Genomic DNA, 12,149 nt, shown 5'->3' with positions numbered 1-12,149 from the left:
GAAATAATTTTTTGATAGGGTGCATCTCTATATGCATTCTCAAATATGTAAAGAATTTCTTCATTCCCAGTCAGTAACTGGGGATGTTTTAGCTTTTTATTCAAGAAGTCCCTCAGTTGCAAATATCTAAAAAAAGTCTTGATTTTGCAACCCATACTTATTCTTAAGGTCCTGGAAACTCATCATTTTTCCGTCTTTCAACTTTATTAGCCCATGTTTTAAATGTCGAGTCGGTCTTACTAGGCAAAAATTCTGGGTCATATGCAAACCACCTAAGCAGTTAAAATTTTTAAGGTTAAATTGAGGTTTCCGTTCATTAGAATATAGCTGCTTCTCTGAACAACTGTGTGATTATCAACTTAAAGTATTTTAAAACAAAGAAATGTGGTGTGTAGAGCCAGAGACATTATCAGCTGAAGATGTAGCACTGAAATGGTTCTAAATTTAAATCTATGAGAGAATTATCTAAGAACCAAGATAATGACAGTTTTAACTTCTAAGGGAAAAAGTTGTTAAAACATTATTGTAAACTAGAATTGCCTAACTTATTTGTTTTAATCAGATCGGGCTGGTGATTCTATGCATGCAGTTTTAACGTCCCTGTGACCATTAAAACTAAAGTTAATTTACTTAATACTCAAAATAACTGTCAAGTGCTTCTGGGTGGACTTTATAATCATTAAAAGCATCTCGCAAGCTGTAACTTTTTTGTTTTACATAAAGTTTAGTGTTATCTCCCAACCCTTTTTCCAAAATTTTTTTATTATATCGAGTGAAATTATACAAATTAATACTGCTGTCCATCTTTTTGCTGTGTGGATGCTAATTGCTAATTTAGCTGTGGCTACTCTGCACACAAGAGGAGGGAGAAATGGACACCGGGGAGTTTTATCCCCACTTCCAACAGGAGTTTGCACAGATACATAACAGCTGGAGAACTATTCACAGATCTTCACATATGGTTAAGTTTATGCCAATGTGTAGTGTCAGCTTAGGCCTCATGTGCTTTTGGCGGGTTCAGAAGCAAGGGTGATGTAATGGAAGTGTATTCATGTAGAAAAGTAATGTGCACATCTGTGAGGGCACCATCAATACTGAACCTTCTGAAGTGCTTCTACAGTGGACTTCCAGCATTAATTCAGTTTTAAATGTGGATTAACAGGTTTGGAAATGGACAACATTGCTTTGACTCACAACACTAACATTTCACTCACCAAACTGAGGGAAACACCTCTTGGACAGTCTGTGCCACACTGCAAGCCATAAAAATGTATCAGTAGCACAAACGAGTTACAAAGGTCCTGTTCAGTGATTTTAGTTAGTGAACATGAAGCCTAGAAAAGGCTGATTAGTTCCCAGTGTTTTTTGTGCTGGAATATCTGTTAATGAAAACCTAAATTCCAGGGTCCAGATGGATTAATAAAATTCACCTTGCCTAGATATATGAAGCCATCCATAGAGAACAAAATACTTTTTGTACCAGGATCTAAACATTCTTTTTAACGCTGTATAGTTTTAACTTAGGGCTCTTTGGGAATTGACTTACTTTTGCAGCCAGTATGAAGTAGCACTTAAAGATGCTCCAGTTCTATCACTTTTCAAGTGGCTACAGCCATTTTCTGCTCTTGAAGTTATACACGGACTCAGTACAATAGCAGCTCTGCACTTTGCTCTTATAAAAACCAGATTTATAAATATCTCTATGACCAGATCATGACCATTGTTTTATTGTATCAAGCAATATATTATAGTAAATCAGCAACTATCAGTTAATAAGAGGGTAATATAAATTTATGCTGTCTTTATGGTGCCAAAGCATTTAACATTGGTCTTGCCTAACATTGGTACTCCATTCTTTCACTGAGGATTCACACTGAAACATTTTATGATGTCATGTATACCCAGTGGTTTGCTTAATAAAAATTAGCTCCCTGCGCTAAGAAACAAGGCAGCATCACATGGGTGTACTATAGGTGTTGACTGTGATGATCTGCTGGTTTTGCTATTTTGATTCATTAAGAAATATTAAATTCACATTTGCATAGCTATTTAGTTGTGTGCTTGCTTGCTTTTGGGTGTGGTTGGTACAATGTGGCGACCAGACTGTAGTCAAGAACTTGACTGAACTTAATGCTTATAGATTGTTTTTAAGATGCACCACAGTGATACAGATGTTCTTTAACCTGATGCTCCAGGTTATTAGGAGCATCAGGAATGCTAGTAACCTGCGTTCCTTATGTGTTGCTTGCACAGTTTTCAGTTAAATTTTACACAGTATCTCAGATTCTATGAAAACCAACTATGTAAACTGAACGAGTACCAGCACTCTCTTTATATTATTTATAATATTGCCAGAAGCATTGATGTTGTAGTAGATGCAGTAGAAAACAGGGAAAACACAACTCTTAACATGACATTTTCCAGCTGTTTTTATTATGACAGCTTGTACTCTATTAAACCTGCATCTAGAGTCTTTTAATGAATAAATATCTCTCTTAAAGGTGAGGTCTGGAAGGCTTTTGTCAGCACCACTTATGGGGGCTGATTTTTAGATGGAGAACAGTTGTTTCGCCAGTGCTTCACAAGGTCACAAAGTGTTACACACCCCCACAGAAATCTGAACGCGCAAAGTCTCACTGCCACTTCAAATCATAGAGCTAGCAAGCAATACTGATATGGACAGTGGTTAAGTACTTGGATAGGAGCATTTGCTGATAATCACTTATCTTAAAATTAAATGAATACCTTTCAGTGTATGCGTTCAGCTTATCAGTTCTTGCTTTTCTCTGGGTACTCTGAAATTACATTTAGGAACTACAGCATCTTAGTGCAGCAAGACTGCTTTTTGACTAAAGTGATCACGTTTTTGCCAAAGGTTGCAATTTGCTAAATGAATGCTTGCTAGTCCTTTTCAAAACACTTCAAAGAACAGCTGTGTGACACCACCATTATAAGTAACACCAACGTGGTGATTTAAATCTGCCGCAGACCTTAAATATGTGTTATTTTCTGTCACCCAGATGAACATATTTCATGAGGTTGTTGTTAATCACGGGGTAACAATTATCAAACTCCTACAGAGAGAGGATGTTGCTAAATAAAACTTTACATTTCAGATGGTTTAGAAACTAAAAAGTAAAGTGGTACAAAAATATTACACACCACTGGTAGAAATCTTAAAAGAAAATCCTGGTGTGTTTTTATATTGGCGCATTAGGATTTTTAATGGTAACTGAAATGTTTGAGAGCAAGGCTTTGTTTTTTATTTTCTCATTATAGCTCACATTCAGCCACATTATTCATATATTGGGTAGTGTTGTTGGTTCCAGGTATTTTTGTATTGGCCAGTTGTCCATCAAGTAGTAAAGCTTTCTGATTGGATGAAGCTATTTTCACTGATATGAATGATCTTGTATGAATCCGAAGCACTGTGTATTAGCACATGCAGGCGTGATGCCCGAGCTCGTGCCTGCATTTGTTCTTGTGTGTTTTAAAATGGCATGAATAATTAATTCACTGATGTTTTTAATTTGGATTTCTGGCAGCTTGGGAGATTGATGCTATTGTAACTCCCAGCCAAATGTATTTAGAAATGAAGGCTAAGCCCAGGACTCATTCAGCTGCAGCAGCAAGAGGGGAGCACAAACACTATAGCATTTGCCTGTTTTTAGTATTAGTCTTAATAAGCCATATTGTGGATGGGCCAGTATTCTCACTGGGCCTTAACTTGCCTGTATAGCAGCATCTCTCTGTACTGAACATTAATGATACCAATGGGACTATTAATTATTCTTTTTTTGTTGTAAATGTGACAAATCACTGAAGAAGATGTAGGTCATAGGCATCCATGTTTTCTGTCAGATAATACAGATTTCAATAATATAGAGGTCATGTGGAGGATTGACATTGTTTATAAACTAGATCGTTATGTTTTTGTCCATTAAGTACCTAAAGTATATAGTAGCGCTTCTGTGTTTTCAGACTAATAAGAAAGTTGTAAACCGTCACTGAGTTTGATGACATTTTCCAAGACTACAGGGAAATGTGACTTCTTGCAGTGAATAGTAATTCAGCTCTGGAAAACAATTTCTGTATTTGCCATGTTGCATTGATTAATAAATTAGTTTGACTGTTAATATGATTACTTGTTAAAATTAATTTAGTGTGTCATTTGTGAAAATGAAAAGATAATACGGATGTAGAATAAAATGACATCAAAACAAAATATTATCTGGAGTTAGGCTGATATCTATGTCGATATGTGAAGGGCATGCTGGCTGCGTGAGTGTTTGATAAATGTGATGCTACAGGTCAACAAAGGATCTCTGCTGTCCTATTCAGCAGGGCATTCAGGCCAGGATCAGCAGGCCGTGGAAGGGCCTCTGATGCATATGTGCCTCTGGCTGCCTCATCTCTGCAAACAGGAAAGGCTTGAACGGCTGGCCTCATCCCTCTGCTGACTCTCCATTGTGTGGGGCCACTTTGGCAGGGCACGCTTTGTCCTCTGCTTTTTGGGATCTGCCTCCACACCCTGCAGGCTCAACTAAGTATCACAGGCAGCTTGATTTGGGGCAAAGCAGAGGTGCCACATTCACTTGAATATATTAATATTCATTAATGCAAAGCTCATGGCTTCGGTATACTCATAAAGAATGCCAGCAAAACATTTTCTTAAATTTTAGTTTTTTTTCCTTCACTTAAAGATTTTTACAATGAAATTGGTAAAATGTTAAAAATCTTATGTTTGTGTGTTTTGAATGACTGTGTTTTAACATGGTTTTGTTATGAGTTGTATCGCCCCTTTGTCTGCCATTATAAGGAGTGTGTGTGTGTGTGAGACCGTCTACCCTATTCCCCTGGTGCAAGGTAGCAGTTTGGCTGGTTAATGTGCACAAGCCTAATTCCCTGAGGGTGACTGATTGCAGGCTCTATTTCTCTTTCCTCTCTCCCTGATTAACGGGTGCAGTGACAAACAGCCCAGCTGGGCAAAGGGAGGCAGCTCTGGGAGGGGAGGTGGGGTGACACAGAAGAAAAAATAGGCAGAGGTGGTGGCGCTGCCTATCATACTGCTAGCTCTGCCTTCCTTTCTTAACCAGTGTCGTTCTGTTGTGAGTAATAGCCTGATGTGTGTCTGCCCAGTATAGAGCTCGATTTAGCCACGAGGCATTTCTTTGTGCCCTACTTTAATCTTTTTCCCATTGTACAGAAGCACTATGTATCTGTGTCATGTGCCTTTCATTTGTATATTGTTTTGATTTAATTACAGTAATAATTTTTCAAAAGCATGTTAAGATATAAAGGCTGTGACAGGTTCTAAATATTTCATACACAAATGTTTGTCTTTGTTTTGTATTTGTGGATTAGACCTTGGGGGGATTTTCTTTCATAGAAACTCTTTTATGTGACCTTTTTGTGCCACATCTGTCTGCCAGGCTGTGTTTTTATTTATTTATTTATTTTTAAGTAGCTTTGGGGCTTAAATCTTATGTCTGAAGATTTGGAAAATAGGCTTTTTTAGGGGAAAAAAATCAGGTTGAAGGCTCCTGCATGGCATTTTTATGGGTTAATTTCTTTATCTGATTTTGTTTCTGTCTGGACTGGGGGAGGTGGCTGCACATCACTCAGGCTGGCATAATTGTTGGTGTTGGACCAATCTATTTTGTGTGCTGAGTGCTGATATGGTTGCATGCTGCGTGGGTGGATTTGTAAGTGTCACTTTCAAAAGCATCATGTGTATACTGTATGTAGAAGGGCTGTTGGGGGTGGTGTGCGGTAATAGGTCAGGTCAGCTTGTATGTGCAGTTTTTATGTCACCCAGTGTTGTGCGTGTGTGTGTGGGAGGATGAGTACAGTAGGCTGTATCATAGTAGGTCAGGGGATTGTTAGTCTGATCCATTGAGGAGCGATTAGTCCATACACTGAGCCAAGCCTCTTCATACTCACAACAAGGGGAGGATTGGCGCTTTGTTATCGCTGCCAGACTCTTGTGACCTCACTGGTCCTGCCCCTCTCCAGCTCCTGCCAATCCCCCAAACAGATTGCCTTGGACTATATTACTGCCAGGCCTGTCCTGGATAGTCTGTCTTCTGTGTGACTCCTGCTTCCATGCTGTGGCATTTTTATAATTTGGGCTATGTAGAAATCTTAAATGTAGCTACTTATCAGTAACGCTAGACTGATACCATACCAGTCACATAGTGTAGTAGTGTCTTTGTTTTTCTATTATTATTATTATTATTATTATTATTAGTCCTATAATATGCCAGAGTAAAGAAGAAAGCATGAATTGAAAAGGAGGAGAGCAGTGTTTGGATGTTTTTGAAACCACTGTGTCATAGTACAAATATTTTAACATCGCTCCAATCTTCAACTGAAGACTCAGTGATATACCTGACTACTTATGCATACAGTGAGTTGTAGAGAAAAGGCAAGTCACTCCTAGGGCGCCAGATAGGTGACAAATCAAGGAGCAGTTCCAAGGCGTTGTATTTCCTGCTTCTCTAATCCATGCATTTAGTTTCTATTCCCATCCACTTTCTTAATCAACCACTAATAGGATTTTCCAAGCATTTGTTTTTGTTTTGTTTTTCTATGTATATTTTACAAAATCAAATTTATGTTAAAGTACGCAGCTGCTGCACAACAGAAATGGCTGTGCATGACTTGAAGAAAACTATCTAAAAACGAAGATAAAAATCATAATTAGCAATATCCCAGTACTGACAACGGTGCACCAGAAAGTGCAACACCAGCATCTCTTCTCTTCTTTTCTGTCTTAAGCTATACTAAAAACTGGTAAATGTACAATTTGCTCAGGAAAAATATATTTGTAAAGAAAATACAAAACTGACTGAAGCCTTATACTTTTGCTCTGTCACACAGTAGGTTGCTACGGTGTAGCCACAGATATTTACGGAGTGAACACTCTTTAAAATTTTAAGATACAAAGGTTCAGTTCTGATTCCTTTTAGAGTTCATGCTAGGCTTTTAAAATGTGCACTTTTTTCCTTTATTATACTTTGCTCTGGGATGTTATAGCCTGCCTGTTGTGTGTTTTCTAGAATCAGCGATGGAAGGAACATGTATAGATGCAATCTGGCCCTGTATTTCTTGTGTACACTCAGATTGGGCCCATCTGGTAGCTGTCTGTTATTGATTTCCAGTGTGATTTAGAGGATACATCAACTTGGCAAAGCATGACAAGTTCAAGAATAGTTCTCCCAGATATATTAACAGCAGCTTTACATTTAACCAGATAAATCTATTCCATTGGCTGCTATCAGGTTTTTTAAGTCATACCTGGGTGACTCAGAAATTGAATTTGCATACTAATTGTGTGTAATATGGCCTGATTATTCTTTGCAGTATAACATGATCTAATAATGACCAAACTAAAACATAAACCTGATGGACAGTATTTATGTCCATATTTGGAAAGGGCAGTTTGCATCCTTTAATGAATAAATTAAACCTTGAACAAAAGGACAGGGCTCAGCAGTTCTCAGTCATGCTTAGCCTTTAATTACTTACTTTTAACAGCACAATTATTTTTGTAAAAATCTGTCATTTCTTCCCATCACTGCTCCTCATCTAATGGCTCTGATTAGGTTAGCCACAGCTGGTAGACACAACTAAAGCTAAACTCACAGGTATTAACAAACTGACTACTCAACCATGTCTATTAATCTGTTCAATGCTCTTAAGCAAATGGCTTCAGTTAGCTAATGGATCTCTATTGCAGGGGGCTTAATCTTAATGTAGGTCCCCCATTGTGTGTATTTGTGCATAACACTAAAGACAAGCTGTGTCTGGTTAGTGCTGTATATACAGTTAAGCCTTTACATATAGAATTTTTACCATGTCAAATGGTTAAGGTGTGAGTCACCATGCCTGTACAGCAGTTCTTGTGCTGTAGTTGTGCAGAATAATTGTCTCACACTCAGGATTCAATTGAATAGAAAAGACAAGATGCTTCTGCTTCTCGACCAAACTCTGAGAGCTAGCCAGCTGGAGAAAGAGGGTGGGATTGACCTCATTCTGTTTGAAGTATTGATTGTTGCCGTATTAGGAAGCCTTGTTTTTTTTTTTTTATAACTGGATGCTGAATTCGTACAAACAGCAGGATGGGAAGATATTGCGTTCTTAGCAGTGATTAAAGGACCGAGGTGACTAATTTATTCTGAGGAGGTTTTAGACCACTTTGCGAGCTGTGGCGATGTAGAGCAATGTTTTGATGAGGCCCCTTACTGTTTGTGTGATATAATCTGCCAGCACTTGCACAGGAATGCATGAATGACACACATCTCATAATTATGTTGTGAAATGTTAACAAAATGTCTTTCAGTTCCAAGACTCCACACCTGTTAACGGACTGACTCTCTTTTAACAGGTGCCATTTAACTAACCTTTCTTATTTATCTACAATAATGGGTAAATAAATATATAGACAGAACTTTATTAATTCCTTGAGTCAGTTCCTCTGGGAAATTCAGTAAATATATATAATAATTGAACTGTTATCATATTGACATAAGGAAAGATTTTTTAGTTCAGTGCAGTTTCTTTACAAAAGATGCAATAATGGCATAAAAAGACTACAAAAGCAGGGGAGTAGATTTCTGGTATAAACCCTTTTCCATTAAAGTATCTTGTAAAAACAATCAATTTTAGTTTTGCTGCAATGATACAATACGTATTGACATTTTAGCAGATAAGCAGTTTTTTATTTACCTTTATTTAATTTTAGAAGTGAAGCCATGCGATGAGAGAGTGCTTTTTTTATGTGCAGCTTTTATGTCATTACAACCCTGGTTTAATGCAGTATGACACTGTGTAAGTGTATTTATACTGCCATATGTCTTCATCTTTTTTGGTTGCTAGGTTATAGTTATATACTCGCAAAAGTTGAAACCTAAGTAGGTTGACACTGCTGTGCCGTTATGACTCAGCATACAATGACATTACTGGAGTTACAGGAGCTCTCATTTTTAATCGACTAGCATAATGACTTCGTGACAGTTGCTAAACTTATCTCAAAGTCTGTTACACACTGGCAGTTGCACCGTCCAAGCTTGCATTTGCATATGACTTACATTTGAGCATATAAAACTAGAGTGCAGCTGGCAGGCTTTGTGTGCTCAGTGTGTGGTTGACGTGCATTGTCTTTTCTTTTTTTTATATGGAAAATAGAAGTGGACCATTTGTTTCTGAAGTTTAATTTTCAAACTTTGTCTTTCAAATATTTCAAGGGTTAGTGTTGTGAAGCTTCTTGTATTATGCAATGACCTCTCCCTGCTGTCCATGCACTGACTGTCTGTGTTTCTGTGTCCGAACTGTAGGTTGAATGCGTTTTTCTCCAGCCTGGACAACATGAGCACAATCTCGCCAACAGACTTCGACAGCTTGGAGATCCAGCAGCAGTACAATGACATCAACAATCGCTGGGACCTGGCAGCAGAGACTGACTGGGACAATGAGAACAGTTCGGCACGTCTCTTTGAACGGTCTCGTATTAAGGCCCTCGCAGGTATGCTACACATCAGTGTACATTCTTCCAGTGTTGCTTGTCAATGTGCACCCATGTACGTGCATTTCTTTCTGTTTAAAACATTTTGTCACAATTGAAAACAAGAGTGTCACATGTCTGTTTAGAGGCCGGATACTGTAACACTAAAGGCTAAATTGTAAGTACAATTTATTAAGTATACCAGTGCATGCCAGGTATCCAGGGATAAAAATTGCCCAGGAGAGACTTGAATTAAATTCTACTAATTTTGAAGGCTTGACTAGCTAAGGTTGTTGTTGAATGGATTGTTTTAAAATTGCACTGATGGATCCATTAAAGTGTGCTGAGCTTTACAGTGTGATGTAAATTGTGTGACGATTAAAAAAGTACAACGAAATGACATAAAAAAGTAAACAAAAGATACAACTCAATAATGACGTTTGGTCTCAAATACCGAAATGCTACCATATGACAAGTCTTTATTTAAAGATGGTGACATTCCATACATACATTACATACATGATTGGGAAAATTTTTTATTAGCTTTTAGAAAATCTTTCGAATTTTACCAAGACTTTTATAGATCAAGTGTCTGCACACATGCTGATGCTCTTGTATTCCAAGATTTGGTTAGCAGGCAGTTTAAATCTATCCATAATAGGTCTGCAAACAGACCTATTATGGGATATTTCTGCGCTTCCTTTTTGCCCTCACAATGTTCTGACATGACAGAGTTTTTTATCCTACCAGTTTCTTTGGTGAAGTAGTCGGGAGAGGAAAGAAGGTTCATTGAGGAAAATAAGACATTTACTCCGAGGAGTATTATGGCTAAAAGCAATGCCAAATGTAACTTGTAAAACAATTGGTGAGAAGGTGAGAATAGAAAACCTGTGACAGTGAAGTCTTGAGCTTTTTAAGTTGAGTTTAAGAAAACTCTTTTATTCCCAATATGTTATGAGAAAGATCGTTTTGCACTTACCCCAATGTTGTAACTGTTTTGTAAAGCATGCGTTTTAATATCCAACAAGAGTTTTAGCAATATTCACTTGAGATCAGTCCTGATACTAACACTGCAGAAATCTCTGTAGACTGGGGAACAGGTTTCATTATTTTTTGTCCCCAAAGGCTCAGTTCTGTCTTTATAGGGCAAGACAGAAATACTTCCAAAAGGAGGACAAAACGAGGAAGCTGTATAGTCTGTTGAGCAAAGAGAAATGTGGCTAGGTTGATCTGTTTCTGTGCAGGTTCTTTTCACACCAGTGCTTCTGCATCTAAACTCATGTTATGTCTGATTAGTGATCTTACTGAAATGAATTAAGATGCTATCTAGGGCTGAACGATTATGGAAAATAATCTAATTGCGATTTTTTGCCCCAATATTGCGATTGCGATGCGATATGCGATTATTTTTTAAGGTCTTTGTCTTCTGTATTATTAAACAAAGACAAGCAATACATCATATAGCATGGCCAATACTATATTACATTAATTTTAAACTGTTCTTTCCTGGAAGACAGACCTCTGTTATGATGACATGAGGTGATGCATGAATTGATGACTGACATTTTTATTTAACTTCTTCAATCACAACAGTATATTTGAACATACACAATAGTTTATTTTTAGCTTACAAACATCTGAGCATAAAGTGCTGACAAGGAACCCTGGTGTAAACATTAAAATGAAAGTCAGTACAATGTGCAGATTGCAGAAATATACATAAACAAAATCAGTGGCTTTACCACACTCAGTTTTTCGACATCTGTGAACTACTAGACAGTCATTCAATTAAAAAAATAATATTAAATAAATAAAACTAATAAATAAAAAATACACACATCTTACTGATCTCTGCAGTCAGTAACATTACACATAAAGTGCAAACATAATAGCAATTGTATAAACACACACACAAACACGCCTTTAAAATTTAAAGGCGTGAAATTGGACGGTCTAGTTCTGATTAGCGTCACCGCTGTCTCGGTGGAGTTTAATAAACTCGGCCGTCTGCTTCTTGCTATCTAAAATATAACCAGACACTGGTGTAAATTCTCGACTGTCTCATACTTCTGTTTAATAAGTTTTCTGTTTGACGTTTAGTCAGCTGTGTGAAAACCAAGGAGGAACCCACCCGGGGGATTAATAAAGTTTTATTTTATCTAATCTAATAACTTTAATCTCAGCCAAACCGATTTACTCACGAACAAACAAAACACTGAAAAAAGCCCAACAATAACATTTTTAGGTTGTCTAAGTGACTTATATATTACGTTTAACCCGAGCAGCGAAACTCCGCGGTGATCTGAAAATGATGTGCCGGGAGTTGTGCCGTTCTCGGCCGCATCAGTAACCCTCGAGCTCCCGGCTAGCTGTCGAGCTGGTGGGTAGCAGACGCCTCTGAAAACGTCGAAGCACTTTTGCAAATATGGGATATCTTGATAAACCGAGCAGATATTTGATGTTTACACAACTACTTTCTCGCCTGAAAATATGTTAAAAGTTTATTTTGTGACCCTGAAAGATTAGTATGAGTAATTTTAAAACTTAGTAGCGGCCGCCATTGCTGGAAACTGGAGTTTGGCTGGGCCGCGCTATGAATTCTGGGATATGGTAGTAATTTGGACAGCCTTCGGCGCGTCGCTGT

The 12,149-nt window shown here is 37.7% G+C and overlaps 1 protein-coding gene across 3 annotated transcripts in view; it reads left to right on the top strand.

Moving 5' to 3' along the window:
- Positions 1 to 12,149, top strand: part of sptbn2 (spectrin, beta, non-erythrocytic 2) — a 57,801-nt gene that overhangs the window by 12,521 nt on the left and 33,131 nt on the right. For all 3 annotated transcript variants that reach the window (XM_085470041.1, XM_085470039.1, XM_085470038.1), the window contains exon 2: positions 9,339 to 9,526. In XM_085470041.1, coding sequence (XP_085326167.1) covers positions 9,370 to 9,526 — 157 coding nt within the window. In that variant the 5' untranslated portion in view covers positions 9,339 to 9,369. The remainder of the gene's footprint in view (positions 1 to 9,338; positions 9,527 to 12,149) is intronic.

Source organism: Copadichromis virginalis, linkage group LG10, assembly GCF_057382275.1.
Source record: "Copadichromis virginalis isolate Kocher_CV1m ecotype Utaka linkage group LG10, C_Virginalis_male_GT1.1, whole genome shotgun sequence".
Lineage (NCBI taxonomy): Eukaryota > Metazoa > Chordata > Actinopteri > Cichliformes > Cichlidae > Copadichromis > Copadichromis virginalis.
The sequence above is the reverse complement of the archived record's forward strand: the minus strand, read 5'-3'. Positions and strand labels throughout refer to the sequence as shown.